This window comes from Delphinus delphis, chromosome 10, assembly GCF_949987515.2.
Source record: "Delphinus delphis chromosome 10, mDelDel1.2, whole genome shotgun sequence".
Classification (NCBI taxonomy): Eukaryota; Metazoa; Chordata; class Mammalia; order Artiodactyla; family Delphinidae; genus Delphinus; species Delphinus delphis.
In genome coordinates, this window is record NC_082692.2 from 82,637,404 (window position 1) to 82,664,930 (window position 27,527).

At 41.0% G+C, this 27,527-nt stretch overlaps 1 protein-coding gene across 1 annotated transcript in view; it reads right to left on the bottom strand.

Annotated features, from left to right (window-relative positions):
• Window positions 1–27,215, bottom strand: part of TAFA4 (TAFA chemokine like family member 4) — a 126,185-nt gene extending 98,970 nt beyond the window's left edge. Inside the window, exons 1-2 of the mRNA XM_060023785.1 lie at window positions 27,202–27,215; window positions 21,441–21,556 (exon numbers count right to left, since the gene is read on the bottom strand). Of these exons, the coding sequence (XP_059879768.1) occupies window positions 21,441–21,556; window positions 27,202–27,215 (130 nt within the window). The remainder of the gene's footprint in view (window positions 1–21,440; window positions 21,557–27,201) is intronic.
• Window positions 27,216–27,527: the final 312 nt, after the last annotated feature.

Below are 27,527 nucleotides of genomic sequence, written 5' to 3' on the forward strand. Positions count from 1 at the left end.
TTTGATTCCAGAGCCCAACCTCTTAACCACTGTGCAAAGATGCATGAAACCTGAAATAAAATCTTCTAGTTATTTTTATCTTCATCTTGAAACATGTGAATCAAGGCTCTCAAACTCAACTGCTTATATTTCAGGCTCAAGGGGGTCAACATAAATGAGGGAAACAGGTGACAAAGATGAAAAATGCCCCATCTGCTGGGAGCGGCCAGCAGTCACCTACAGCAATCTGTTACAAAGCAGAAAGAAAAACCCAGTGTTGTCCCAAATCTGGATTTATATGTGAAATCCTATGATTTTCAAACAGTGCAACCAATTTTTAAAACACTTTTTAGACATAATCTGAGCCAAATAAAACACATCTGTGGGCCTAATTTACCTGTGGGCCGCCACGTTGAGACCTCTGCTTCAGACCATAACTTAATCAAATTTTTGGTGGGAAAAAATATATCAAATCACTGGCAATAAATAACTGGTATCTGTTTGATTCTCTTTATTTCTAAATATCTTGAATCCCTCCCTCCCCCCCGAGATGTTTAACTCAACCTGTTTCTTCATTCACGTCTTCCTGCTGCCAAGTTTACCTTTGGTCAGGTAGAAAATTACCTTGCTGGTTCTATTTATTACTTCACAGAACTCAGTCTCAAAATCCCTGTCATCATCCATAATAAAATAGAGAGAGCAAAACTTAATCGGCTATAAATGTACAGTAATTAGCATTCACCGCAAACTGCCAATAATATTTCGAGAATGCCATTTCTCTTCTTGGCCTTTTGACCAAGCTGGTTAATGGACTGAGACTTGGGAAATCATGGAAATAATTTAGGCAGAGAACTTCCAAACCATGCATCAACCTCGAACTGCATTGCATCCGAGCAGAGACAGCTGCACCAAGATGGCCCATCACACAGCTTCTCCAAGAGCTCACCAACCAGCGCGAACACTTGTAACTCTGACAAAAGGAGAATCTAATATTTCATTCTCAAGGGGCCAATACCCACTTTTTAAGTATTCCTAGCACCAAATTTTCTTACAATACTATGAATTTAAAATTGAATGTCTATTATGTATGCAGAATGCTTGAATCCTATGGTTGTAAAGAATAGTTTAAGTCCACAAGCACTTATGTAGCACTTAGGTTCCTAACCCAGAATGCTAATCAGTGGGCTATGACCCCTATGAAACTGATCAAGCGAAGCATGGATATTATTTTCTAAAATCTTTGCCTTCAAATTCTTTCCTTTCAAAGAGGACATCTCATACACAGCTTCTAGGACTGTGAAGGAGAGTGGCCACTGTGGCCGGCCATCTGTTACTATTTTGTAATGTTAGGTGTGCACTCCCTTCCCTGGTAACCCAATAATCCCTCCCACCTATTCGTATATCCCCAAAATTCCTGAACAGGTCCATACAGGTCCATTTACATGGGGTATCACGAGTGCACTTTTCTTGTTGTTTGTTTTGTTTTTGTTTGGGGATAGTGGAGAGCGGGAGCAATCTAACCGTCCGTTACGAAGAGAATGAAGAAATTCATCTGTGATGGACATTCACAATGGAATATTCCACAGCAACTGGAATCTTGGTTTGTTCTTCATTCACTCTCAGGAACTAACTCGCAAAAATCTCTCCCACTTGTATCCTGAAAAGCTGAGATGATAGGCCCTGGGAAATTTTACCTTAGGAGAGAAAATATCCTATGATACTCAATATTCACTCACTCTGTTAATTTTTTTTAATTATATTGTGCCAGGTACCTTCAGAAACAAAAGTAAGATACCTCTGCCTACCCTGTAGGAACTCTTGCCTCGAAAGGGAGACTGACACAAATCATGTTCACACCCAACGATAAAGGCCACAAAAGATGTGTATACCTATGTAGGGAAAGCGCTGAAGGTGCTGGCTGTCCGGCAGGTTGCCTGCGGAGAGCAGGACACGCTGCTGGAACTTGCCATGGAGGAGAGCGCGCCCACCTCCCTGGAGCCCAGCTCCACAGCCTCTGAGAAAATCCCACAGTCCTGGAGATGTTCAAGCACGCACTTACTCCTCTCTCCACGAAGAGAAAAGGGCACAAGACTCACCAGAAAACCAAGCCATCTGTGACCTGTCATCTGATTCCCACCTGCTGGAAATGCAGATTGAGACAACAAGCGTCAGGAATGGAGATTCAATACTGGACACCTGATGGGGTAGAAGTCCTACAATGACAACTTTACTGATGGCCCCCGAATCAGTCACATATAAGCTCCACGTCCCAACATCACAATATGATGCAATTTATTCCACTTCTGCCTCCTATTCCCTTTCCCCACTGGCCTAAGGGGAAACTCATCTTTGTGGATACCTGACGTCATGATAGAGCAGCTTCCCACGTGACCACCAAATCACTTGCCTGTAGGGAAAGAGTTCTCTGATGAAGCCGTGAGATGCCTCTGCTACCAGCAACGCTTACCAACTTAGGGGACTTGTGAAGGGCAGGTAGGCTAAGATGCAGCTGGAAACGCTCACAGCAATTCCTCATCGTTTTTGTGCCATGGTGAGTCTACAAACTTCCTCTCAGAACAAATACTGTAAATGCATAAAATAAAACTCATAGGATGGCAAAGGAAATCAGTTAAAATATTGTAAGCAATTTGTAAATACCACGTATGATGTGTCTGTGCGTGTGTGTAAAGACACGTAACTGTTAGTAAAAATAAGCAGAGAGCAACATATAGATCACATGACAGTCCCCACAGGGATGTGTCATTTCACTCTACTTAACCTGTTTTTTAAACATGTTCCTGAGGGTTTCCAAGCTAGCACATGTTATAGGATATTCACAGAGAGAGGTTCTAACTCTACCCTTCAGCCCGAGCTATGGATATACTCTAATAGTGATATACATCACCATACTTACCACCCATGCCACCTTCTGAGCCATCAGCAGTGTGAATGGAGCAGAGCTAGGAACACTGTCAGGGGCCAGTGAGGAGAGTCGAGACATTTACTAACCTGGGACTGGAACCATCAGAACAAACTGGCATCTCAGCGATGCTAATACCCACCAGCCGCAAATGCTGATCAACTAGGACCTCACAGCCTCATTACATCTCGAAGCACGAAAGACTCTTAGTGGAAGATCACTGAGATACATGCTTTCCCATCTAAAATGAGTAAGACTACATTTTACTAGTAAGAATAAAGTTTGTGTTTCCAATCAGACAGTGGTTGCACTGCTGTACTCCTTGATTACGAAAATGTAGACCTGACATTAATAGGAAGTCAAAGCCCTTTTAAGTCAATTTTAAGTCAATTTCTATTTTCTTCATCAAATTCCATCAACACATGCTTGAAAAATGAACTACCCACAGCTGAGGGACATCTAACCAACCTAGTCAATTATTGGTGCCAAGACGAATATAAAGACTGGTAAGAATCTGCCCACCCCTAGTGGGCAGAGCTGCACACTGTGAACGTAAAAACTCATCTAACTTCTGTGTATGACACCTGTAGAAACTGACGCCAAGAGATTAAACAACTTGTCATGGTCTATACAACTGGTTATTGCCCAAGTCTGAAGGAAGAGCTGGTCTCCTGGCTTCCACGTTGATGGTCCTCTCACTGTCCAGAGTTTCAGAAACGCGCTGTTTCAAATATTCTTATCTGAAGTGCTGTATTGCTTAAATTATTGCACACCTTTGTTTTAACTCACCAATTCACACTAGTTAGTGTGGGACTAAGAGTCTGGCTCATTAAAATACCTAAGTTATTGAAAAATAAATCTATGATTTTATTATTTTTGAGTACTCTCAGCAACTTCACCTAGGTAACGGGGAGAATTTATAATGAGCAGCATTTTCTCACCTACACGAACTGCATTAAAGTACATCATATTGAGAGGGCAGACAGCAGAAGCAAGAAGAACTACAATCCTGCAGCCTGTGGAAAAAAAACGACATTCACAGGAAGATAGACAAGAGGAAAAGGCAGAAGGCTATGTACCAGATGAAGGAACAAGATAAAACCCCAGAAAAACAACTAAATGAAGTGGAGATAGGCAACCTTCCAGAAAAAAGAATTCAGAATAATGATAGTGAAGATGATCCAGGACCTCGGAAAAGGAATGGAGGCAAAGATTGAGAAGATGCAAGAAATGTTTAACAAAGACCTACAAGAATTAAAGAACAAACAAACAGAGACGAACAATACAATGAAAACTACACTAGAAGGAATCAACAGCAGAATAACTGAGGCAGAAGAACAGATAAGTGACCTGGAATACAGAATGGTGGAATTCACTGCCACAGAACAGAATAAAGAAAAAAGAATGAAAAGAAATGAAGACAGCCTGAGAGACCTCTGGGACAATATTAAACACAACAACATTTGCAGTATAGGGGTTCCAGAAGGAGAAGAGAGAAAGAAAGGACCTGAGAAAATATTTGAAGAGATTACAGTCGAAAATTTCTCTAACATGGGAAAGGAAATAGCCACCCAAGTCCAGGAAGCGCAAAGAGTCCCATACAGGATAAACCCAAGGAGAAACACACTGAGAAACACAGTAGTCAAATTGGCAAAAATTAAAGACAAAGAAAAATTATTGAAAGCAGCAAGGGAAAAGCGACAAATAACATACAAGGGAACTCCCATAAGGTTAACAACTGATTTCTCAGCAGAAACTCTACAAGCCAGAAGGGAGTGGCATGATATACTTAAGGTGATGAAAGGGAAGAACCTACAACCAAGATTACTCTACCCGGCAAGGATCTCATTCAGATTCGATGGAAAAATCAAAAGCTTTACAGACAAGCAAAAGCTAAGAGAATTCAGCACCACCAAACCAGCTCTACAACAAATGCTAAAGGAACCTCTCTAAGTGGGAAACACAAGAGAAGAAAAGGACCTACAAAAACAAACCCAAAACAATTAAGAAAATGGTCATAGGAACATACATATCGATAATTACCTTAAACATGAATGGATTACATGCTCCAACCAAAAGACACAGGATTGATGAATGGATACAAAAAGAAGACCCATCTATATGCTGTCTACAAGAGACCCACTTCAGACCTAAGGACACATACAGACTGAAAGTGAGGGGATAGAAAAAGATATTCCATGCAAATGGAAATCAAAAGAAAGCTGGAGTAGCAATACTCATATCAGATAAAATAGACTTTAAAATAAAGAATGCTACAAGAGACAAGGAAGGACACTACATAATGATCAAGGGATCAATCCAAGAAGAAGATATAACAATTATAAATATATTTGCACCCGACATAGGAGCACCTCAATACATAAGGCAACTGCTAGCAGGTATAAAAGAGGAAATCGACAGTAACACAATAATAGTGGGGGACTTTAACACCTCACTTACACCAATGGACAGATCATCCAAAATGAAAATAAATAAGGAAACAGAAGCTTTAAATGACACAATAGACCAGATAGATTTAATTGATATTTATAGGACATTCCATCCAAAAACAGCAGATTACACTTTCTTCTCAAGTGCACACGGAATATTCTCCAGGATAGATCACATCTTGGGTCACAAATCAAGCCTCAGTAAATTTAAGAAAATTGAAATCATATCAAGCATCTTTTCTGACCACAATGCTATGAGATTAGAAATGAATTACAGGGAAAAAAGAAAACATAAAAAACACAAACACGTGGAGGCTAAACAATAAGTTACTAAATAACCAAGAGATCAATGAAGAAATCAAAGAGGAAATTAAAAAATACCTAGAGACAAATGACGATGAAAACACGATGATCCAAAACCTATGGGATGCAGCAAAAGCAGTTCTAAGAGGGAAGTTTATAGCTACACCAGCCCACCTCAAGAAACAAGAAAAATCTCAAATAAACAATCTAACCTTACACCTAAAGGAACTAGAGAAAGTAGAACAAATAAAACCCAAAGTTAGCAGAAGGAAAGAAATCATAATGATCAGAGCAGAAATAAATGAAATAGAAACAAAGAAAACAATAGCACAGATTAATAAAACTAAAAGCTGGTTCTTTGAGAAGATAAACAAAATTGATAAACCATTAGCCAGTCTCATCAAGAAAAAGAGGGAGAGGACTCAAATCAATAAAATTAGAAGTTTAAAGGAGAAGTTACAACAGACACCACAGAAATACAAAGCATCCTAAGAGACTACAACAAACAACTCTATGCCAATAAAATGGACAACCCAGAAGAAATGGACAAATTCTTAGAAAGGTATAACCTTCCAAGACTGAACCAGGAAGAAACAGAAAATATGAACAGACCAATCACAAGTAATGAAATTGAAACTGTGGTTAAAAATCTTCCAACAAACAAAAGTCCAGGACCAGATGCTTCACGGGTGAATTCTATCAAACATTTAGAGAAGAGCTAACACCCATCCTTCTCAAACTCTTCCAAAAAATAGCAGAGGAAGGAACACTCCCAAACTCATTCTAAGAGGCCATCATCACCCTGATACCAAAACCAGACAAAGATACTACAAAAAAACAAAATTACAGACCAATATCACTGATGAATATAGAGGTAAAAATCCTCAAAAAAATACTAGCAAACAGAATCCAACAACACATTAAAAGGATCATACACCATGATCAAGTGGGATTTATCCCAGGGATGCAAGGACTCTTCAATATATGCAAATCAATCAATGTGATCCATCATATTAACAAATTGAAGAAGAAAACCCATAAAATCATCTCAATAGATGCAGAAAAAGCTTTTGACAAAATCCAACACCCATTTATGATAAAACAAACTCTCCAGAAAGTGGGCATAGAGGGAAACTACCTCAACATAATAAAGGCCATATATGACAAACCCACAGCAAACATCATTCTCAATGGTGAAAAACTGAAAGCATCTCCTCTAAGATCAGGAACAAGACAAGGATGTCCACTCTCACCACTATTATTCAACACAGTTTTGGAAGTCCTAACCAAAGCAATCAGAGAAGAAAAAGAAATAAAAGGAATACAAATTGGAAACGAAGAAGTAAAACTGTCATCGTTTGCAGATAACATGATACTACACATAGAGAATCCTAAAGATGTCACTAGAAAACTACTAGAGCTAATCAATGAATTTGGTAAAGTTGCAAGATACAAAATTAATGCACAGAAATCTCTTGCATTCCTATACACTAATGATGAAAAATGTGAAAGAGGAATTAAGGAAATACTCCTACTTACCACTGCAACAAAAGAATAAAATACCTAGGAATAAACCTACTTAGGGAGACAAAAGACCTGTATGCAGAAAACACTGATGAAAGAAATTAAAGATGATACAAACAGATGGAGAGATATACCATGTTCTTGGATTGGAAGAATCAATATTTTGAAAATGACTATACTACCCAAAGCAATCTAAAGATTCAATGCAATCTCTCTCAAATTCCCAATGGCAGTTTTTACAGAACTAGAACAAAAAACCTTAAAATTTGTATGGAGACACAAAAGACTCCAAATAGCCAAAGCAGTCTTGAGGGAAAAAACGGAGCTGGAGGAATCAGACTCCCTGACATCAGACTATACTACAAAGCTACAGTAATCAATATGGTACTGGCACAAAAACAGAAACATAGATCAATGGAACAAGATAGAAAGCCCAGAGATAAACCCACGCACCTATGGTCAACTAATCTATGACAAAGTAGGCAAGGATATACAATGGAGAAAAGACAGTCTCTTCAATAAGTGGTGCTGGGAAAACTGGACAGCTACATGTAAAAGAATGAAATTAGAACACTCCCCAACACCATACACAAAAATAAACTCAAAATGGAATAGAGACCTAAATATAAGACCGGACACTATAAAACTCTTAGAGGAAAACATAGGAAGAACACTCTTTGACATAAATCACAGCAAGATCTTTTTTGATCCACCTTCTAGAATAATGGAAATGAAAACAAAAATAAACAAATGGGACCTAATGAAACTTCAAAGATTTTGCACAGCAAAGGACACCATAAACAAGACGAAAAGACAACCCTCAGAATGGGAGAAAATATTTGCAAACGATTCAATGGACAAATCTCCAAAATATATAAACAGCTCATGCAGCTCAGTATTATAATAAACAACCCAATCCAAAAATGGGCAGAAGACCTAAATAGACATCTCTCCAAAGAAGACATACAGATGGCCAAGAAGCACATGAAAAGCTGCTCAACATCACTAATTATTAGAGAAATGCAAATCAAAACTACAATTAGGTATCACCTCACACCAGTTAGAATGGGCATCATCAGAAAATCTACAAACAACAAATGCTGGACAGGGTGTGGAGAAAAGGGAACTGTCTTGCACTGTTGGTGGGAATGTAAATTGATACAGCCACTATGCAGGACAGTAAGGAGGTTCCTTAAAAACTAAAAATAGAATTACCATATGATCCAGCAGTCCCACTACTGGGCATATACGCAGAGGAAACCATAATTCAAAAAGACACATGCACCCAATGTTCGTTGCAGCTCTATTTACAATAGCCAGATCATGGAAGCAACCTAAATGCCCATCGACAGACGAATGGATAAAGAAGATGTGGTACATATATACAATGGACTATTACTCAGCCATAAAAAGGAACGAAATTGGGTCATTTGTTGAGACGTGGATAGATCTAGAGACTGTCCTACAGAGTGAAGTCAGAAAGAGAAAAACAAATATCGCATATTAACGCATATATGTGGAACCTAGAAATATGGTACAGATGAGCTGGTTTATAGGGCAGAAGTTGAGACCCAGATATAAAGAACAAACGTATGGACACCAAGGGGGGAAAACGGCAGGGGGTGGGGTGGGGGTGTGATGAATTGGGAGATTGGGGTTGACATGTATACACTGATGTGTATAAAATGGATGACTAATAAGAACCTGCTGTATAAAAATATAAATAAAAATTTTAAAAAAAAAAAGAAAGTACAAAGTCCCCACTTCATACCCCAATCTCCCAACTCTACACTCAAAGGCATTTGATGTTAAGGGTGATATATATCCTTCTATCCATGGCTTGTATATAGAATTGCTTGAGTGAATGAAAAGACAAAGTCCTAGGAATGGAATTTTGGAGTGAAAGTTTTGTGTATTTCAAACGTTGAAGAAAAATGCCAACTGTATACTAAGCCTTTTAAATGGACATGATCAATCCATATAAATGCAGAGCTAGAGTGAAGTGAGTACTCAGTCTGGCCCCATCTCTCCAACAGCGCTGGGCCAGCTCAAAGATGGTAGACCAGTACTGCCCCACAGGTGCTTTGGAAATTTGTAGGAGAAAGGGTATTCTGCTGCCACAATGATTGGGAGGGTGGAATAAGGGGCTTGGACATTAGACATGTTACAGTGCATAGGGCAGTCTCACCGAATGAACAACTGTCCTGTGTCCCATACAATCTACAAATGTTTTGGTGGGCATTCATGTTGGTGAAGAATCTTTATTATCACGGGTCCAGAGCTTGGCTACATTTTACATATAAATTCATCCACAGTTTTTTGTGTTTTTTTTTCCTTTGTCATGTTTTTAATATACATTGAATTTTCCAGGAATACAGCCATGATGTAAATAGAGAGTTAAATGTTTTTGAAAGTTGCATCACAGTGGCATTTTAAGTCCTAAACCAACATATTTTTATTGTTCTCTATTTATAACTAATGAGTTCACAGTGATTCTATTTGTAATCTGACTATGCTACCACTATACCCAAGCTTATACATAATGACATATATGTTTATTATACTAACTACTTGCCTTTTGGTTTCTTTAAAAAAAAAAAAAAAGCCTGCCGCCAGATGCAGCTGTACAATATAAAAAATAAATTTTAAAAATAAATATATATAAATAAATAAAGTACAACATATACACAAATTAACTCAAAATGAATCACAGACCTAAATGTAAAGACTAAAATTAAAACATTTCACAGAAAACAAGCTTTGTGACCTTAGATTAGAGGCAAAAAGACACCAAAAGTATGGTACATAAAAGAACAAACTGGCAAGTGGGACTTCATCAAAAAAAAATCTGCTTTTCAAAAGACACTGTTATGAGAATGAAAAGACTGGGAGAAAATATTTGCAATTCCTTTCTCTGATGAAGAAATTATACTGAGAATATATAAAGAACTCTCAAAATTCAATATTAAGAAAACAATCCAACTTTTTAAAAAATGGGCAAATGATGTGAATAGACACTTCACAGATATACAGATAAGCAAATGGTAAGATGTACAACATCATTAGTCAGTAGGGAAATGTAAATTAAAACCACCACTGATATCACTACTCACCTAGTGAAAGGGCTAAAATTAAAAATACAGATCATACCAAGTGCTGACAGGAATGTGAAGGAACTAAGACTCTCCTACTCTGTTGGGGGGAGTGTGAGCTGGTACAACCACATTGGAAAACCGTTTGACAGTTTCTTGAAAAGTCAATCATACATCTACCATATGAGCCAGGCATTCTGTTTCCTAGGTACTTCCTTAAGAGAAATGAAAGCATATGTTCATATAAGCACTTGTAAGAAATGTTCATAACACCTCTACTTGTAATAGTCAAAACTGGGAACACCCCCAAACGTCCATCAACAGGTGAATGGATACACAGTGTGTGACACAGGATGGGCTACTATTCAGCAGTTAAAAGAAATGAGCTACTGATGCACAGGACACCATGGATAAACCATAAAGCAACTATGCAGAAAGAAATCAAACAAAAAAGAACACATCTTGTATGATTTTACTTAAACACGATTCCAGGAAATGCAAACTCATCTATAATGGCAAAAAGATCAGTAGTTGCCTGGCAACGGTGGAGGTAGGGGCAAGAGGGACTGATTACAAAGGGGCACAAGAGAACTTTCAGGGGTAATGGGTATATTCATTATTTTGATCATGGAGATGGTTTTCATGGGTGTGTGTGTGTGTGTGTATATATATATATATATATATATATAAAATATACACACACACATATATATTATATATGTTAAAACTTACCAGATTGTACACTTACAAATATGAAAAGTTTATTGTATGTCAATTACACCTCAATAAAGCTGTTTAAAAAAAAAAACAAAATCAAAATAATGCATTAAGTTCCCAATGGTATCCCCAACTTTTCCTCTGAACTATTTTATTTAAACCTCACGAAAACACTTTGAGATAGAAGGTGCTGTTATACCCATTTCCAGGAAAAGCAAACTGAGCAAAAGTCTCAGAGAGATTGAATAACTGTTATTCAATAACTCACATAGCTAGGACCTCACAGAGCCAAGGCACAAGCATTTCTATGTCATGTTAAATAAATGCTTCCAAAGCACTTGACAATTTTTTAAGATAACTTCAACAGCTCCCAGGCAAACATATTTACACTATTTATTTGCTTAGCAAATCTCCTTTCGTAGACGGCACATGGGTAAATGTCAACCCTATCATTTCAGGATCATCACAAATTCTAAAATTAATAGGGTTCAACTTAAGGTTTCAGTGACTTAGAGAAACAATCCAGGTTCCGACGTGTCACACACCCAAGAGTCCCCAAGTCAGCACATTGGAAAACAAACTCAAGATCAGCACAACATACAGCAGAAGAGACAGGCTAATAATCTTTTTGGTCCCACCTGGAGAGATCGAACTCCGTAATTTTTCTTCTGGAGCACACACACACACACGCACACACACACACACCTGGCAACCAAAATGCTGAGTGTGAATGTTTCAAGTTTCTAGATGTCCATTAACTAGAAAAACATTGTTGATTGTTGCTTTCTCGCTTTACATACAGTCAGAAGTAACCATTCATTGGGGGCAGGGCAGGAAGATGGAAAGAGTTATGGAAGAAACCGTATTAAAACTGTATCTGGGCTTCCCTGGTGGCGCACTGGTTGAGAGTCCGCCTGCCGACGCAGGGGACACGGGTTCGTGCCCCGGTCCGGGAAGATCCCACATGCCGCGGAGTGGCTGGGCCCGTGAGCCATGGCCACTGAGCCTGCGCGTCCGGAGCCTGTGCTCCGCAATGGGAGAGGCCACAACAGTGAGAGGCCCGCGTACCGCAAAAGCAAAAAAAAAAAACTGTATCACTGGATTTCACTCCAGTGGATAAACACTGATTATGGGTCAAAGTAAGCTTCCAGGGAATAACTTTATGACTTAATGGCTGGACTTCCCTGGTGGCGCAGTGGTTAAGAATCTACCTGCCAATGCAAGGGACACAGGTTCAAGCCCTGGTCCGGGAAGATCCCATATGCCACGGAGCAACTAAGCCCGTGCACCACAAGTACTGAGCCTGCACTCTAGAGCCCGCGAGCCACAACTACTGAGCCTGCATGCCACAACTACTGAAGCGCACAGGACTAGAGCCCGTGCTGCTCAACAAGAGAAGCCACTGCAATGAGAAGCCCGCGCACTGCAACTAGAGAAAGCCCGCACACAGCAAAGACCCAATGCAGCCAAAAATAAATAAATTTATTTTAAAATGTCTTCATGGCTGAAGCCATCACTCACACCAACGCACACACATACACTTTCAAATTATCCTGCTATCCTGCTACTTCTCTCTCCCTAAAAAATATGCTCTTGCAAAGAATGATCATATGGGCAGTTCATTAGGAAATGGAACCATTTTCCCCACCCTTTATGAGGGCTACAAACCCCACTTACCTGGCGCTTTTCCTGAATTTACATGCAATCATTTAGGAAAAAAATAAAAAGAACTAAAACCAAAAACATGAAATTAAGTGAAATAAAGGGAGATAATACATTGTGCCCTAGGATTGACCCATGAAAATATAAATAAGTCATAATTCTAATCTTTCAGAAAGTAATGCTAAGACCCAATTCATTACCCTGTACTAAACAGATTACACTGGCCTCTGGCTGCATGTAGCTATTGAGTGCTTAGAATGTGGCTTGGGCCACAGGTTGAAATGATCATATTTGGGTGTATTAGATTAAATAAAATATATTATTAAAATTAACCTACGTGTTTCTTTTTACTTTTTAAATGTGGTTATAAAACATTTAAAATTACATATGTGGCTCCCCCATTTCTGTCAGACAATGGCTGCATCAGGCTAGAGTCCTGCCTCTCGCTATTTAGCTCTTCTAAGCCTTGCCTGCCCCCTAGTGTCAGAACTCTGGCAATGCAGACAAAATATTTTTCAAAACCATCTGTATTGCTTGGAAAGAAATAGAAGTTTCTTCTATTAGGAAGATTAGGGCTAAAATAGTCGTTCCAATCAAAATCATCAGCAGGGTTCCTATAAAAATTCAGCCTTTATAGGGGACAGAAATATGAGCCCAAACTTAGGTGCACTCTTCATACAATTTAACCAAAGTTAAAAACAACACAAGGCAGCAAAGCACACAAGCCCAACAACATTCATGTTCTGCATGTATCATTTATAACAGAGAAAACAGAAAACCTAAATTTCCATAAATTTAAACATTACAGAATCTCTATAAACCGGGATTCACTCAAAAGGAGAAGGCAGTTCTCAATAAAGATGACTAACATTTATTAAACACTTACTGTGCAAACACAATTCTGAGCACTTTCCCAGTATTAAGTGACTCCTCATTACAACTCTTTAAGGATGACTTTTATTGTTTATTATCCCCACTTTACAGAAGAAGGGGCTGAGCCCCAAAGAGGTTTTGTAACCAGCCCAAGTATGAAAGGAGAATGTAAGCTAACCTGGATGCCTGCTGCTCAGTGTGCAGTGAGAATAAACCCTTCTTCTCTGACCCAGGGATCTCATGTCTTCTGCAAGCATCCAGGAAACTGACATGCTATCCTGTTAGCCTGCAAGAAATCTCAGACCTGTCACAATTTTTGACACCAGCCCCCAGTAGTGAGGTGCCCCTTCTACAGAAGATCTGGCTGAAGGTCAGCAGGTAAGAGGGCTCTCAGCATCCTTGGGTCACTCTGTTTTCAGCTTCTGAAGCCTTGTTTGTTAGAAATTTCTTTTTTCTTAAGGTTGGGCTGAAACCCAGTCTTCATAAAGAAATTCTCTTCATTACAGTTAGCTTCTAGGACAATGAAAAACAAGTCTTTTTCTCTTGTACACGATAAAGCTTCAAATCTTAAGCCACTGATCACATCTCCCTACACATACAAAGCCGTCAATCACTCCTTGAAAATTTCCAGACTTCTTTTCATTTTGGATGCTTCTAAATATGAAAATAGCTACCATTTATTGAGTGTTTGCTATGTACTAATCCCTTCACCTACTTTCTTAGCTAATCATTCCAATAACCCCATAAGGTAGGCATGTACATCATTTTATTTTTACAGATAATGAAGCAAATTCAGAGAGGTTAAGTGACCTGGATAAGGTCACACAGCTGGGATGTGGCATAACCAGGGTTATGTTTGACTCCAGGCCCCCTATGCTTTGCTGCCTCATTCTCAGTTGTGCTCCAGTTTCTTGGGCCCTTAATACTTTGGACAGAATATATTAAATAAGAGATTTTACACCAAAACGGAGTATATTAAATAGCAGCTAGGCACCATGGCATCTGCTGGAATGAAAACACCCCAAACCAGTCATACTTAAAGCTCTCTGGAGAAATGGAACTATTAAAATGAACTTGTAAACCAGCAGCGCCCCAGTTCCCAACTCTCTCAGCTATAACGGAAAAGTAGCTATGCTTCTGTTTTCAAAGGGGAAAATTTTAATTTTTGAAGTGTCCAAATATTCCCAGGGATAAATCTCCAGAATGTAGGGTGTTTTGTGTCCCAAACTCATCATGTAACCAGCCAGTTAATTTCAAATGACTCTCAAGTTTCTGAACCTATCAGCATCTTTCCACTGCATTACATCTGCTGCCTTCTCGTGGGGAAATGATGTTACATATGGGGCTGGGGAGGGGCAAGACAGGGAACAAAAGGACAAAGTGCTAGTTGAAGAAATAATAGAGTTAACTCTGGCTTCCTTTTAAAAGAAACTAACCTACCAAATGGCTCTCACACCTTTCCTACAGATCAGGGCTACAGAAGCCCATGTCTCCTACTCAATTATTATGTCAGGTAGAATTTTAAAAGCAACAAAGTGGCCTTTTGTGTTTTCTAATTCCTTAAAGATACTACCTCTGGACTCTTGTGAAAGATTATCAATGCCATGTGCCTTAAAGAAAGATTCCTACCACTAATCCTGTGAAAATTAGGTGTGTTTTTGTTTCTTACACTTGAACTAAAATGAAACTTCGGTCCACACCTAACAATACCCCATCCGATCTGCCCAAATTAGGGGCGGTGTCCCACATTCTTTCCCTCCCTCTCTGTCTTAGAGGTATGGGTGGAAATGGGATTGTATAGTATCTCCTTGTTCATACACAGCCATCAACAAGCCACTCTCCTAATCTGAGCCATTAGAAGCATCCAAAAAACTTCCAACTAGGGCTTCCTAGGGACACAGTTCCTTAATTGGCCAGCATGAACCACAAACTCTTGGGACAGTGTCAGGGGTGCTTCTGGACACCGCACAGAGGCTTCTTCAGTTAACTCTCTGCAACTTGCTCCCGCTCTCAGGCTGTTTCAGATACACCCAAAAATCTGAGCAGAGTTTCTCAGGTCTGACCCTTGACCTTGTCACCAGCTGAGCGCAATTCTGGGAAGAAACTCCACGTGGCCACTGCAAGGTCATCAGAGAAATGTACAACACCTCCCTGCCACCGTCAGTTCCCTCTTTGTCCATCTTTGTCCATCTCTCTCTCTCTCTCTCTCTCTCTCTCTCTCTCACACACACACACACACACACACACACTCACTCACTCACTCACTCACTCACTCACTCACTCACTCACACAGCCTGCTGGAATACACAGCCTTGCTAGAACGGAAGTAGTGGGCAAAGGAAAAGCAGGAAGAAACAAGGAAATGAGGATCAAAGTACTCGGGTATCCTCAATTTTCAAAGAGCTTTCACAAATCGACAAGTAAACAATCAATAGAGCCAAGACAAAAACGGATAAAGGATAAGATAGTGCAAAGAAGAACAAATACAAATAGTCCCCCAGCACACTGAGTACTTAGTCAGAAAGAGTTGCAAGGGCTTCCCTGGTGGCGCAGTGGTTGAGAGTCTGCCTCCTGATGCAGGGGACACGGGTTCGTGCCCCGGAACGCGAAGATTCCACATGCTGCGGAGCAGCTAGGCCTGTGAGCCGTGGCCACTGAGCCTGCGCGTCCGGAGCCTGTGCTCCGCAACGGAAGAGGCCACAACAGTGAGAGGCCCGCGTTCCGCAAAAAAAAAAAAAAAGAGTTGCAAGACAATCCAACAGCAGTTTTCATTACCATATTTGCAAAACAGTAAGACCTGATAGCACCCAGAGTTGATGAGGGTCTGGGGAAACGGGAGTTATCGTACTATTACTGCTGGTGTAAGTATAACTAAGTCCAGAAGTTTTGGAGGGCACTTTGCACTATTAAAACCTTAATGCGTTGTGTCAAAGGCTGCAGGATACTCACTAAAAATCATTGTCTCCTCTTTGAACTGGGCCCACAGCTAGAGTATGTTTCCCAGCAGCCCAGGCAGTAAGGTGTGGCCATGGGCCTCAGCTGCAGCCAATGGCAGGACAATTCAAGGGGTGCAGTCAGCGTCTAACCCCGTTCATCAACACCTCCCAGGTGTATCCTCCATGCCCATTTCCCTTCCAGCTGGCTGGAATGAAGACCACTCTAGAACAACCTTTAAGGCCACGGGTTGAAAACACTAGAACTTCCATCCACTGTGGTTCCAAGAAGACCACAGTAGAGGAGAACATCCGGCTGACATATTACCCACCCAGCCCTCATGAGCAAGAAATACAATTTCTTTTATTTAAGCCATTATGTATATTTACTTGGTCTGTGTGTCACAGAAATTAGCCTACTCCCATACATTTATATGCACTTTAATTCAGCAATCTCACTATCAGGAATTCATCTGAAGTCAGGACACATATATTTGTACAAATATGGTAACAAGCTATATGTCCACCAAAATTGGGAGCGATCAAATAACTTATGGTACACCCACACAACAGATGACTATGCAGTGTTACAGAGAGTGATACAGATCTGCACGCACTCACATGAAAAGACCTCTAAACTTTATTGTTAAATGGGGAAAAAAATCAAGGTACAAAACAGGGTGCCTAAAGAGACATCTGTGCATACACACATACTGGTATATACATGCCTTTTTCTAGAAGGATAGGTGTGTGGATACATAAAATCTAAAACAGTATAGAAAATATATAAAATACAGATGACTATGTAAAACAATACCTAGAAGGCTATATGAAATTAACAACGTGACTGGGCCAGGGGACCCCCAGATATCTGCTTAAACATTATTTCTGTATGTGTCTGTGAAGGTGTTTCTGGAAGAGGTTAGCATTTGAGCCGGGGGCTGAGTGAAGCCAACGGCCCTCCCCATTGTGGGTGAGCCTCATCCAATCCCTTGAGGACTTGAATAGAACAGAAAAGCAGAAGAAGGTTGAATTTGTTCTTTGCCTCATTGTTGAGCTGGGACATTGACCATCTCCTGCCCTCTGTGCTCCTGGACCTCAGGCCTTCAGACTCAGGCTGGAATCTACACCATTGCCTCTCTGGCTCTCAGGCCTTTGAACCACATCATTGGTTTTCCTGGGTCTCCAGCTTGCAGACTGCAGGTCATGAGACTTCTCAACCTCCATAGCTGTGTGAGCCAATACCTTATATCAATAATAAACTAGTTGTGTTGGTTCTGTTTCTCTGGAGAACCCTAATAGTCAACAAAAAGTTAAAAGCCTATCTTTTCACATCTGCCTATTATTTTCTGGAATTTTTACCACCAGGAGAAAACTATGTAATTGATCACAGGGTGACAAATGGGCAAAAATCAGCCTATTAATAAATATTTATTTAGCACCCATTATATTCCAGGCATCAAGGACACAGCTTAAGAAACCCGCGAGGGAGTAAGACTTCACAGTAGGATTCAGGAGCCCTCATCTGCGGGTATGCAAAGGGTACAGGCAGGCCTCAGGGATTTTGCCAATTTGACTCCAGACCCGCGCAATAAAGTGAATATCGCAATAAAGCAAGACATGAAATTTCTGGTTTCCTAGTGCATATAAAAGTTATGTTTACACTATACTGTAGTCAATTAAGTATGTAATAGGATTATGTCTGAAAAAACAATTCACATACCTTCATTCTAAAATACTTCAAAGCTGTAAATGCTACCCATCATCTGAAACTTCAACGAGCTATAATCTTTTCGCAAAGGTCACATCAAAGATCACGGATCACAGATCACCACAACGAACAGAGTAAAAATGGAAAAGTTTGAGATATTGCAAAGATCACCAAAACGTGACACAGAGACATGAACTGAGCAAATGCTGTTGGAAAAATGGCACCAAAAGACGCTGGATATGTAAAAAATGCAAGATCTGCAAAGTGTAAGAAAGAAGCTAAGTGCAATAAAATGAGGCATGCCTGTACTTCAATAAAACGAGGCACGTCTGTACTTCTGTAAAGATGGTTCTTCATGCAGCCTGCAGCCCCAGTGAGAGAACAGAGCCCCTTGTGGGCCGGAACCAGTCCTGATTGCTTGGAAGGTTGTTAAGATAAGAGGTGAGAAGGACTTAAGTTCCAAAAACGAAAGCAGGAAGAATCCCCCAAAAGACAAAAAATACCAAAAATGGGCTGAGAATCCAAATAAAATCATCTAGAAATTCTAAGATGAAAATTTCATTTCTTGCGCAAAACTTGCCAAGGCTTTGCTCAGACTTCTCACCCTCCCGGTTGCAGGAAGGTCTTTGCTTATATGGAAGACACTGCATCTCTTGTGTACACAATTCTAATCTTAATTTAGATTTATCACTACAGTTCCACGTTTTCCAAATTTAAAGGGTTATGGTATGAAATGAGGATTGCCACGAAGATTTAAAAGTGAAGGTTCGCATAAAGACTACCAATGTCGGGGGCTGGGGGCTGGTGGGATAAATTGGGAGATTGGGATTGACATATATACACTAATATGTATAAAACAGATAACTAATTAAAAAAATAGGTAACTAACAATAACGTGCTGTATAGCACAGGGAACTCTACCCAATATTCTGTAATGGAATGTATGGGAAAAGAATCTTTAAAAAGAATGGATATATGTATATGTATAACAGATTCACTTTGCTGTACACCTGAAACTAACACAACATTGTAAATAAACTATATTCCAATAAAAAAATTTTTAAAAAGAAGAAAAAAAAAGACTACCAGTGTGTATATGTTGGGTGTGGAGGGGTGATAAAAATAAGTAATCTAACCTGGAAGAAAAAAAACCTAAGTATAATGCCTTTTAATAAATGAATATTGAAATAAAGAAATATTGAAGATTCAGTCATGTCCCCTGTTTCCTCCAAGTTTAATCATTTTTCATCATAATCTCTCTGACATCTGGAAATGTGCGGGTGATAACTCCCCACCCCGAAATGCTTTGCTTCTTTACTAGCCTGACTCTCTACCTGCACCCAAGAAACGAGATGTGTATCAAACAGATAAGACTGATGACTTCAAATTCTCTATCCTTGAGAGCAAGCTCACCAAAATATACACAGCACAATAACCAACCAGCCCTGGGCACTTTCACAGCAGTCAAATGGTACTGATTTTATGCTGACTCATTAAAATTTCAATCATTAATTTTCTTGTCTTCTTGAAACTATTACTTAAGGACAACTGAGTCATGAGAGAGTTTAAAAACTTAAGCCTAGGACTTCCCTGGTGGCGCAGTGGTTAAGAATCCCCCTGCCAATGCAGAGGACACAGGTTCCAGCCCTGGTCCAGGAAGATCCCACATGCCATGGAGCAACTGAGCCCGTGCACCACAACTACTGAGCCTGCGCTCTAGAGGCTGCGAGCCACAACTACTGAGCCCACGGGCCACAACTACTGAAGCCCGTGCGCCTAGAGGCCGTGCTCTGCCACAAGAGAAGCCACCGCAATGAAGAGTAGCCCCCGCTTGCTGCAACTAAAGAAAGCCTGCGTCAGCAACGAACAACCAATGCAGCCAAAAATAAACAAATAACTTTATTTTAAAAAGAAACTTAAGCCTAAAATTAAATCTTAACCTTAACTTATCAGAATAACTAAGTAGAGAGCTTCACATGCTATATATCTGAGGGTAAGGATAACTAACAAACTTCTCTACATACTTTCTTGGAGAGAGACTTTACAATCCTGATGCATACATAGTTTAGGGCTCAAGCTTCACTCTTTCACTAAAAAGTCAAAGCATGCCTGGCACTGCCACACCTCTAATTACTGAAGCAGAGACAGCAAATTAATTGCTTGACAACAAGTCCACTGACAAATGTGAATTATTTAGGAAAACATAATTCTCCGGGGAGTTTCCAAGTCTGTGTCACTTTAAATGTAGATGTAACAAGGAAAGGGGACAAGAAACACACATGAACATACACACAGATACTTTACTGATTATTTTCATCTTTCTTTAGAAATAAGCAACTACAGCCATGGGTCTCACTAGAAATTAACAGAATGATTCTCTAAAACTTCAGACATTCTATTTTAGGCCCTGTGTAAAAGTTACCACCGCTTTTTTTTTCTTTTGTTCCTTTCTTTTTCAATCTTTCACCATCTTTTCTTAAAGCGGTCTTAAAATTATCTGAAAGCTCCCTTCACTGTAGCCCTGGAAGTGTTCATTTAAGTTTATTAATGAAGATGTTCTGCCTTCAAAGGAAGCCGGAGTATATAATCACAAAGTGCTGCTGGTTTTCCAGGATTCTTTGAGAAAAATCACTGAAAAAATGAAAGTGTACTCAGGAAGTTAAAAAAGGAAAAACCTGGAGGACATTTTAGATAGATGTCCAGAACAACACGATTTAAGCATCAAACCCTTAAACTGCTTTACTCTGTTGTATTTCATGCTTCCTCTGGTTAGTTACACACCATCAAAAGCTTTTGTCAATTACCTGTGTCTAAAATGTGGGCTTAGGGGGCTTCCCTGGTGGCACAGTAGTTAAGAATCCCTGTGGGATTCGAACCCGGAAGGGACAAGGGTTCGAATCCTGGTCGGGGAAGATCCCACATGCCGCGGAGCAACTAAGCCCGGGTGCCACAACTAATGAGCCTGTGCTCTAGAGCCTGCGAGCCACAACTACTGAGCCCACGTGCCACAACTACTGAGGCCCACGCGCCTAGAGCCCGTGCTGCACAACAAGAGAAGCCACCACAATGAGAAGCCCATGCACCTCAATGAAGGGTAGCTCCCTGCTCACTGCAACTACAGAAAGCCCACGCACAGCAACAAAGACCCAACACAGCCAAAAATAAATAAATTAAATTTAAAAAATTTTTAAATAATAAAATAAAATGTGGGCTTTGGTGTTTGAAAGGGTTTTATTACTTGATCTCAGTGGCGCGCAACGAGCTTAAAGGGCTTACCTGCGTGTCCCCGGAGATGCTGGCTGGAGGCAGACATCAGCTTACAGCACACCATTAGCACATAGGCCAGAAAGAGCCAGTGAGACAGCAAGACTGACCTAGCACAGACTCTCATCCTGGAAAGAAAGCAGGACGCAGTTAGTGAGGGCTGAGTGACACAAGGCTTTTCAGCAAACACCATCCTGAGAAGGTAGGGAAAGCAGTGGAAGATGCTCAACTATGGACTTCTTCCCCCACAAGGAAACTGAAGGCCAATCCAACCTTATTTGCACTGTGCATTCACTCAATTTTCAATAAATACCTTTTTTTTAACATCTTTATTGGAGTATAATTGCTTTACAGCGTTGTGTTAGTTTCTGCTGTATAACAAAGTGAATTAGCTATATGCATACGTATATCCCCATATCCCCTCTCCCTCTTGCATCTCCCTACCATCCTCCCTATCCCACCCCTCTAGGTGGTCACAAAGCACTGAGCTGATCTCCCTGTGTACAAGTTTTCGAAGTTAGCTACATGCGTCGGTGAGAGGTCTATTTATGAATCCCTAGAGTGTAGCCTGAGGGGCCCTGATAGAACATGGGGGTTATATACTATTTTATAGCATGAAATTTAAAAAGCGACATACTTAGAGCTGGATTCAAATAGAAGATATGTGGTTTCCTCATTTGAAAGAAACCACAGAAACTTTCACACCAGGCTCGAGAGATTTCCCCTGGTTCCTCTGTTTATTAACGCCCTCTGCCTAGAAGACTGGCTGAATAGTTTATTAATCCAATCTCAAAGTTTGATGGGAATATGAGCAAGTACAGGTGAATAGAGAAACAACTTCATATAGATGTCAACAGATAAATGGATAAAGAAGATGTGAGATAGATATGATGAAATATTATTCAGCAATGAGAAAAAAGGAAATCTTGCCATATACAAAATTTTAGATGGACCTTAAGGGCATTATTGCCAAGTGAAATAAGTCAGATAAAGATAGATACTGTATGATCTCACTTACATATGGAATCTAAAAAAGACAGACTCAGAGAAACAGGTTAAGTAGCATGGTGGTTACGAAGGGTTGAGAGTGAGGAAAATGGGTAGATATTAGCCAAAGGTCAAATATTTCAGTTACATGATTAACAAGTTTGGGGATCTAATGTATAGCATGGTGATTATAGTTAATAATACTGTATCATATACTTGAATGTTGCTAAGAAAAACGTTCTCATCACCAAAAATTAATTTTAAAAAAAGGTAACTATGTGATAGTAGGAAGGTGGTAGCTGATACTATGCTGAGAATCATTTTGCAATTGACAAACATTAAATCAACACAGTGTACACCTTAAACATACACAGTGTTATGTGTCAATTACATCTCAATAAACCTGGGAAAATAAACTTCACCTCATATGAATGGACAATACCCAGACAGTTGCTCAAAGACAATTCAGGTCACAGATATGGTTGTGTGGTCTATTCTAAAACAACTCCTCCCCCCAAAAAAAGAGTAAGTAAAAAGAAAATAGCCAGGGGCTTCCCTGGTGGCACAGTGGTTGAGAGTCCGGCTGCCGATGCAGGGGACACAGGTTCGTGCCCCGGTCCGGGAAGATCCCACATGCCGCGGAACGGCTGGGCCCGTGAGCCGTGGCCGCTGAGCCTGCGCGTCCGGAGCCTGTGCTCCGCAATGGGAGAGGCCACAACAGTGAGAGGCCCGCGTACCGCAAAAAAAAAAAAAAAAAAGAAAATAGCCAGTATGCATTCTACTGCCCCCTCCCTAACTTACTGCCCTTTTTGATATTATAGAGAAATTAGATAGCACTTGATTAACTTTTATGTTTGCTATTTTTTTTTAATTAACTTTTTCAAGCAAGAGTCGTAGTTCTTGGCGTTTGAAACTCCAGTGATACTAGGTTCTGCCTGGCACATGTCTCATGGTATTTAGGATAAAAGATCCACCACAGAGGATCAAAGGAACCCCCTTTTCATAGACACAAGATGTATAAACACTCATGGGCAGACAATAAAGACATGGCCCATGGGGATGGATCCCTGTTTGGGTAACACTAGAGGCAAAGCTTCTGAGGAAATCCCGGAAGGAAGGGTCTAGCCACCCCATGGCTGTCAGCCGCACAGAGCCTCAACCAGAACCATGATTCCATGCTCAAGGGAAGGCACAGCCTTGGGGACCTGGTGCCCACATCACACTCTGGGAAGTAGGCTGTGGCCTCTCACAAGTTAGTCAAATAGATCTTGTTGAAAGATCTCGTACTGCTCCCTGATTTGAGACTCAATCTGCCTTTGAAGCAACCACAGTGAGACAAGATTCTAAGATTATCTTTGAAGAGCACGGTGTTAGAAGGGACTCGAAGCTTGACATCTTTTTGCCCCTTGCCTTGGAAACCCTGAAAATTTTAAACCGACATGGAAACATAGGGTCTCTTTGCTTTGAAGGGCCTGCACATGCCTTAATTTTACAAAGCATGTCTTCTGTCTCCCCCACCTCAGCACACACATATGGTAAGTAGAAACCCTAGGATCAGTTTGAAAGGTGGCAAAGAATATACACGTAAGCCTACGTGAGCTTGAGGTGCTATTGTTTAATTATATTTTCACTTCAGGAAATTGATTATTAATTTATTACTAACAGGGAAAGCATGTAGGTTCAGAATTCCATAGTTGCTGAATTTTTGAATGAGGTGCTCTATCTCACCGATAATGTTTTAAAATTTCATCTGTTAACCCCAATATCAGTTACTGATCTAATTGTTACAAAGGCTTAGCCCTCTTACTCAAGGATCAAAAATTCAAATACCTCCAAATAAATGTGTAGGCTGCCTGGGTAAAAGCACTGGTGAACAGTAGGTAGTGTAGAGATCTGTCTAGGAGCAGCTGCTCCAAGTGATGCCAGGAACGACTTTTAAAGAAAAGCCGTTTTCTGATACGCATTCTACACACTTTATATGTCGGCAAGTTATTCCATTTTCTTTGTTTTTTGTTTTTTGGGGGGGCGGGTACGTGGGCCTCTCACTGTTGTGGCCTCTCCCGTTGCAGAGCACAGGCTCCGGACGCACAGGCTCAGCGGCCATGGCTCACGGGCCCAGCCGCTCCGCGGCATGTGGGATCTTCCCGGAACGGGGCACGAACCCGTGTCCCCTGCATCAGCAGGCGGACTCTCAACCACTGCGCCACCAGGTAAGCCCCATTTTCTTTGTTTTAAAAACACAGTGCAGAGCTTCCCTGGTGGAGCAGTGGTTAAGAATCTGCCTGCCAATGCAGGGGACACGGGTTCGAGCCCTGGTCCAGGAAGATCCCACATGCCATGGAGCAACTAAGTGCGTGCGCCACAACTACTGAGCCTGTGCTCTAGAGCCCACGAGCCACAACTACTGAAGCCCGTGCGCCTAGAGCCCGCGCTCCTCCACAAGAGAAGCCACCGCAATGAGAAGCCCGCACACCGCAACGAAGAGTAGCCCCCGCTCGTCGCAACTAGAGAAAGCCCACACGCAGCAATGAAGACCCAACACAGCCAAAAATAAAAATAAATAAATAAATAGATAAAAAAAAAAAAACCACAGTGCAGACTGAACAAAACACATTTGCAAGCTGGATCAGGTACCCCGGTTTCTAGTTTGTAGCAATTAGTGGCCCAAAAGGCAAACTTTCAAAGAGTCAGATGAATGGAGTACTAGTTTTCTATTGCTGTATAACAAATCTGCCAAGTTTAACACTTTAAAACAACGGGTCTCCTACTGGCTTCTTAACTTTTCTATCCTCTACTTTTTCCTGCTTGGTGGGTTGGCTGCCCTCCCTCTAACCACAGTGCCCCACCCAATTTAGTCTCTAAATTCAGACTAGGTCTTTCAGGTGAGCTATAATCCCTCCCACCTAAAGTATAAGAGAAATTCAGTTTCCATGTGTTTATCAGTCACTGCATCACCTAAACCTGTCTGAACGGAGTTTACCAGATCTGGAGAGTACGTCTGAGATGATCTGAGTCTCAAAGGTTGGTTACCCTGGGAGGCCAACTGTGAGATGGAAAGTGATGAGCAGGGGGTTATTTAAAGGATGCTCTAGGGAGAATCACCTGTGGAACGGAAGGGGCGAGAAGAAGGCAGGACAGAAGGAGGAAACAGCCTCAGATAACCCTATGGAGAGTTCCAAAGCTGAGATGCCCCTTCTCCGCGGTACCAAGTTGGAGTGAGGGGCCAGGCCTTTATGCTTGGACATAAGGGAAAATCTTAAATCTTCAGCAAGGAGGCTCTTTGTTTTGTTTGTTTGTTTGTTTGTTTTTGGCCACACCACATGGCATGTGGGATCTTAGTTCCCTGACCAGGGATCGAACCTGCGCCCCCTGCATTGGAAGTGTGGAGTCTTAACCACTGGATCACTGGGCGAGTCCCCCAGCAAGAAGGAGGCTCTTTGAATTAAGGACAATTCAAAGGAGCTGTAGGCCATCTTCTGTAATACTTCCAACAGTTGAGGGAATAAATCCTTCATTCCTGAAGGGGGTTCTGGCAGTGCATCACAGACCACTACTGTCCATCTTTAGACAGAAGATTCCAGGGCATGTGCATAATTTACTTGGTGGGGCTGTGAGAATCAGCCTCAAGAGAAGACTCATCCTCTGAGGTAGAAAAGCCTGTGCCACGCTCACTAAAATGTCATGGGAAGAGGTTTCAAATACAAACTCTATGCCAGCCTGGGCCTGTTTTGCCCTCAGAACCATTCTTTCCCCTTCCCCTGGGTAACACCCAGACACTGCATTTCCCAGCCTCCTGAATCACCTGGCTCCTGGCTGGGCTTAACCAATAGGAGACCCTGGCTGGAGCGTGGAGGGTGGAAGGGAAAGGGCAGGGTATTTCTCCCCACCTTCTCTGTCTTGGTAGGTGCTATGGAGTGGCCATTTCTCCTCCACAGTGTCCATTTCCAAGAGAAGGGCCCACCATGCATCCAGCTCCCGCTGAAGGTCCCTTCCCCTAAGCACTGCTCGGCAGTACGCCCTCCTATGTCCCACCAGCCTCAGGATGGCAGAAGCTTCCTGCTCTTGCTGATCTCTGGGCCGCCTCTGTATCTTCTGCTTAACGTCTTAACGACTCTCCCATCACATGTGTAACCAGTTCCCTGAATTCACTTCCCTCTGTTCCAGATTATCAGGATGGTTTCTGTTGTCCTGGTTGGATCCCAACAGCAAACCCCAAATCAAAAGTCTCAGGGGCCACTGTTCCAAATCTCGGGTGATAATTCCTGATCTAACTTCTTCTTCATGGACAATTCTACGTACCGGTGCGGGGTGAATAGTTACAAGTTCCCAGTGCCTAAAGTATTTATAAGTTAAGTATTTACTTAACAGTAGCTATGATTCCCCAGAGAAATGCCTACAGATAAGTGGGCAGCCGTTGAGCAATGATTCTTTATTTCACTCAATAATCTAGGACCCCCTCCGCCAGTAAAAGGATTTCTCACCTACTACATCTACCGTGATACCTCAATTTCTTCTACATTGAACAATTTTGCCCAAATGTAAAACAAAATTGGTCTACCTTAAAAATCTCACCATTTACCCTGCTGAAGGGCTGAAACACTGCTTTACAAACTGAAATAATTTCAAAGATGAGAGCTAAAATTTTTTAACCTCCCCAAATTCCCAAAAATTCAACATAAAAAGAAGGCTTTTATAAAGGATCATCAACGCTAAGATACTCAGTGTGGCTAAATTCTTTATGCTTCGTAAAGATACCATCTCTAGGTATGTGTTAAAACCATTTTACCTTGGAGACTTCATAAGATTAGGTTCCAGTCAAACACAATTATTCCAGGATGTATTTCAGAGTGACTCCAAATTCCCATTGGTAGCTAGGACCACTTCTGCAGTTCCAAAAAATTATCTTAGCTTGGAAGACCTATTTTAAAAAACAAAAAAGACAGGAATCCATTAGCATTTTAATGCTGAAATGATGCAGATGTCCAGTAGCAAAATAGTGGCTTTTTTACAATGCCGCCTGCATTTTCAGGCAAGCGGTAGACAGCCAAACACATCCACATTCGTAAAGTGTCCTAACAGACGGAGCGGAGGGGAGGAAGATACAGAATTCTA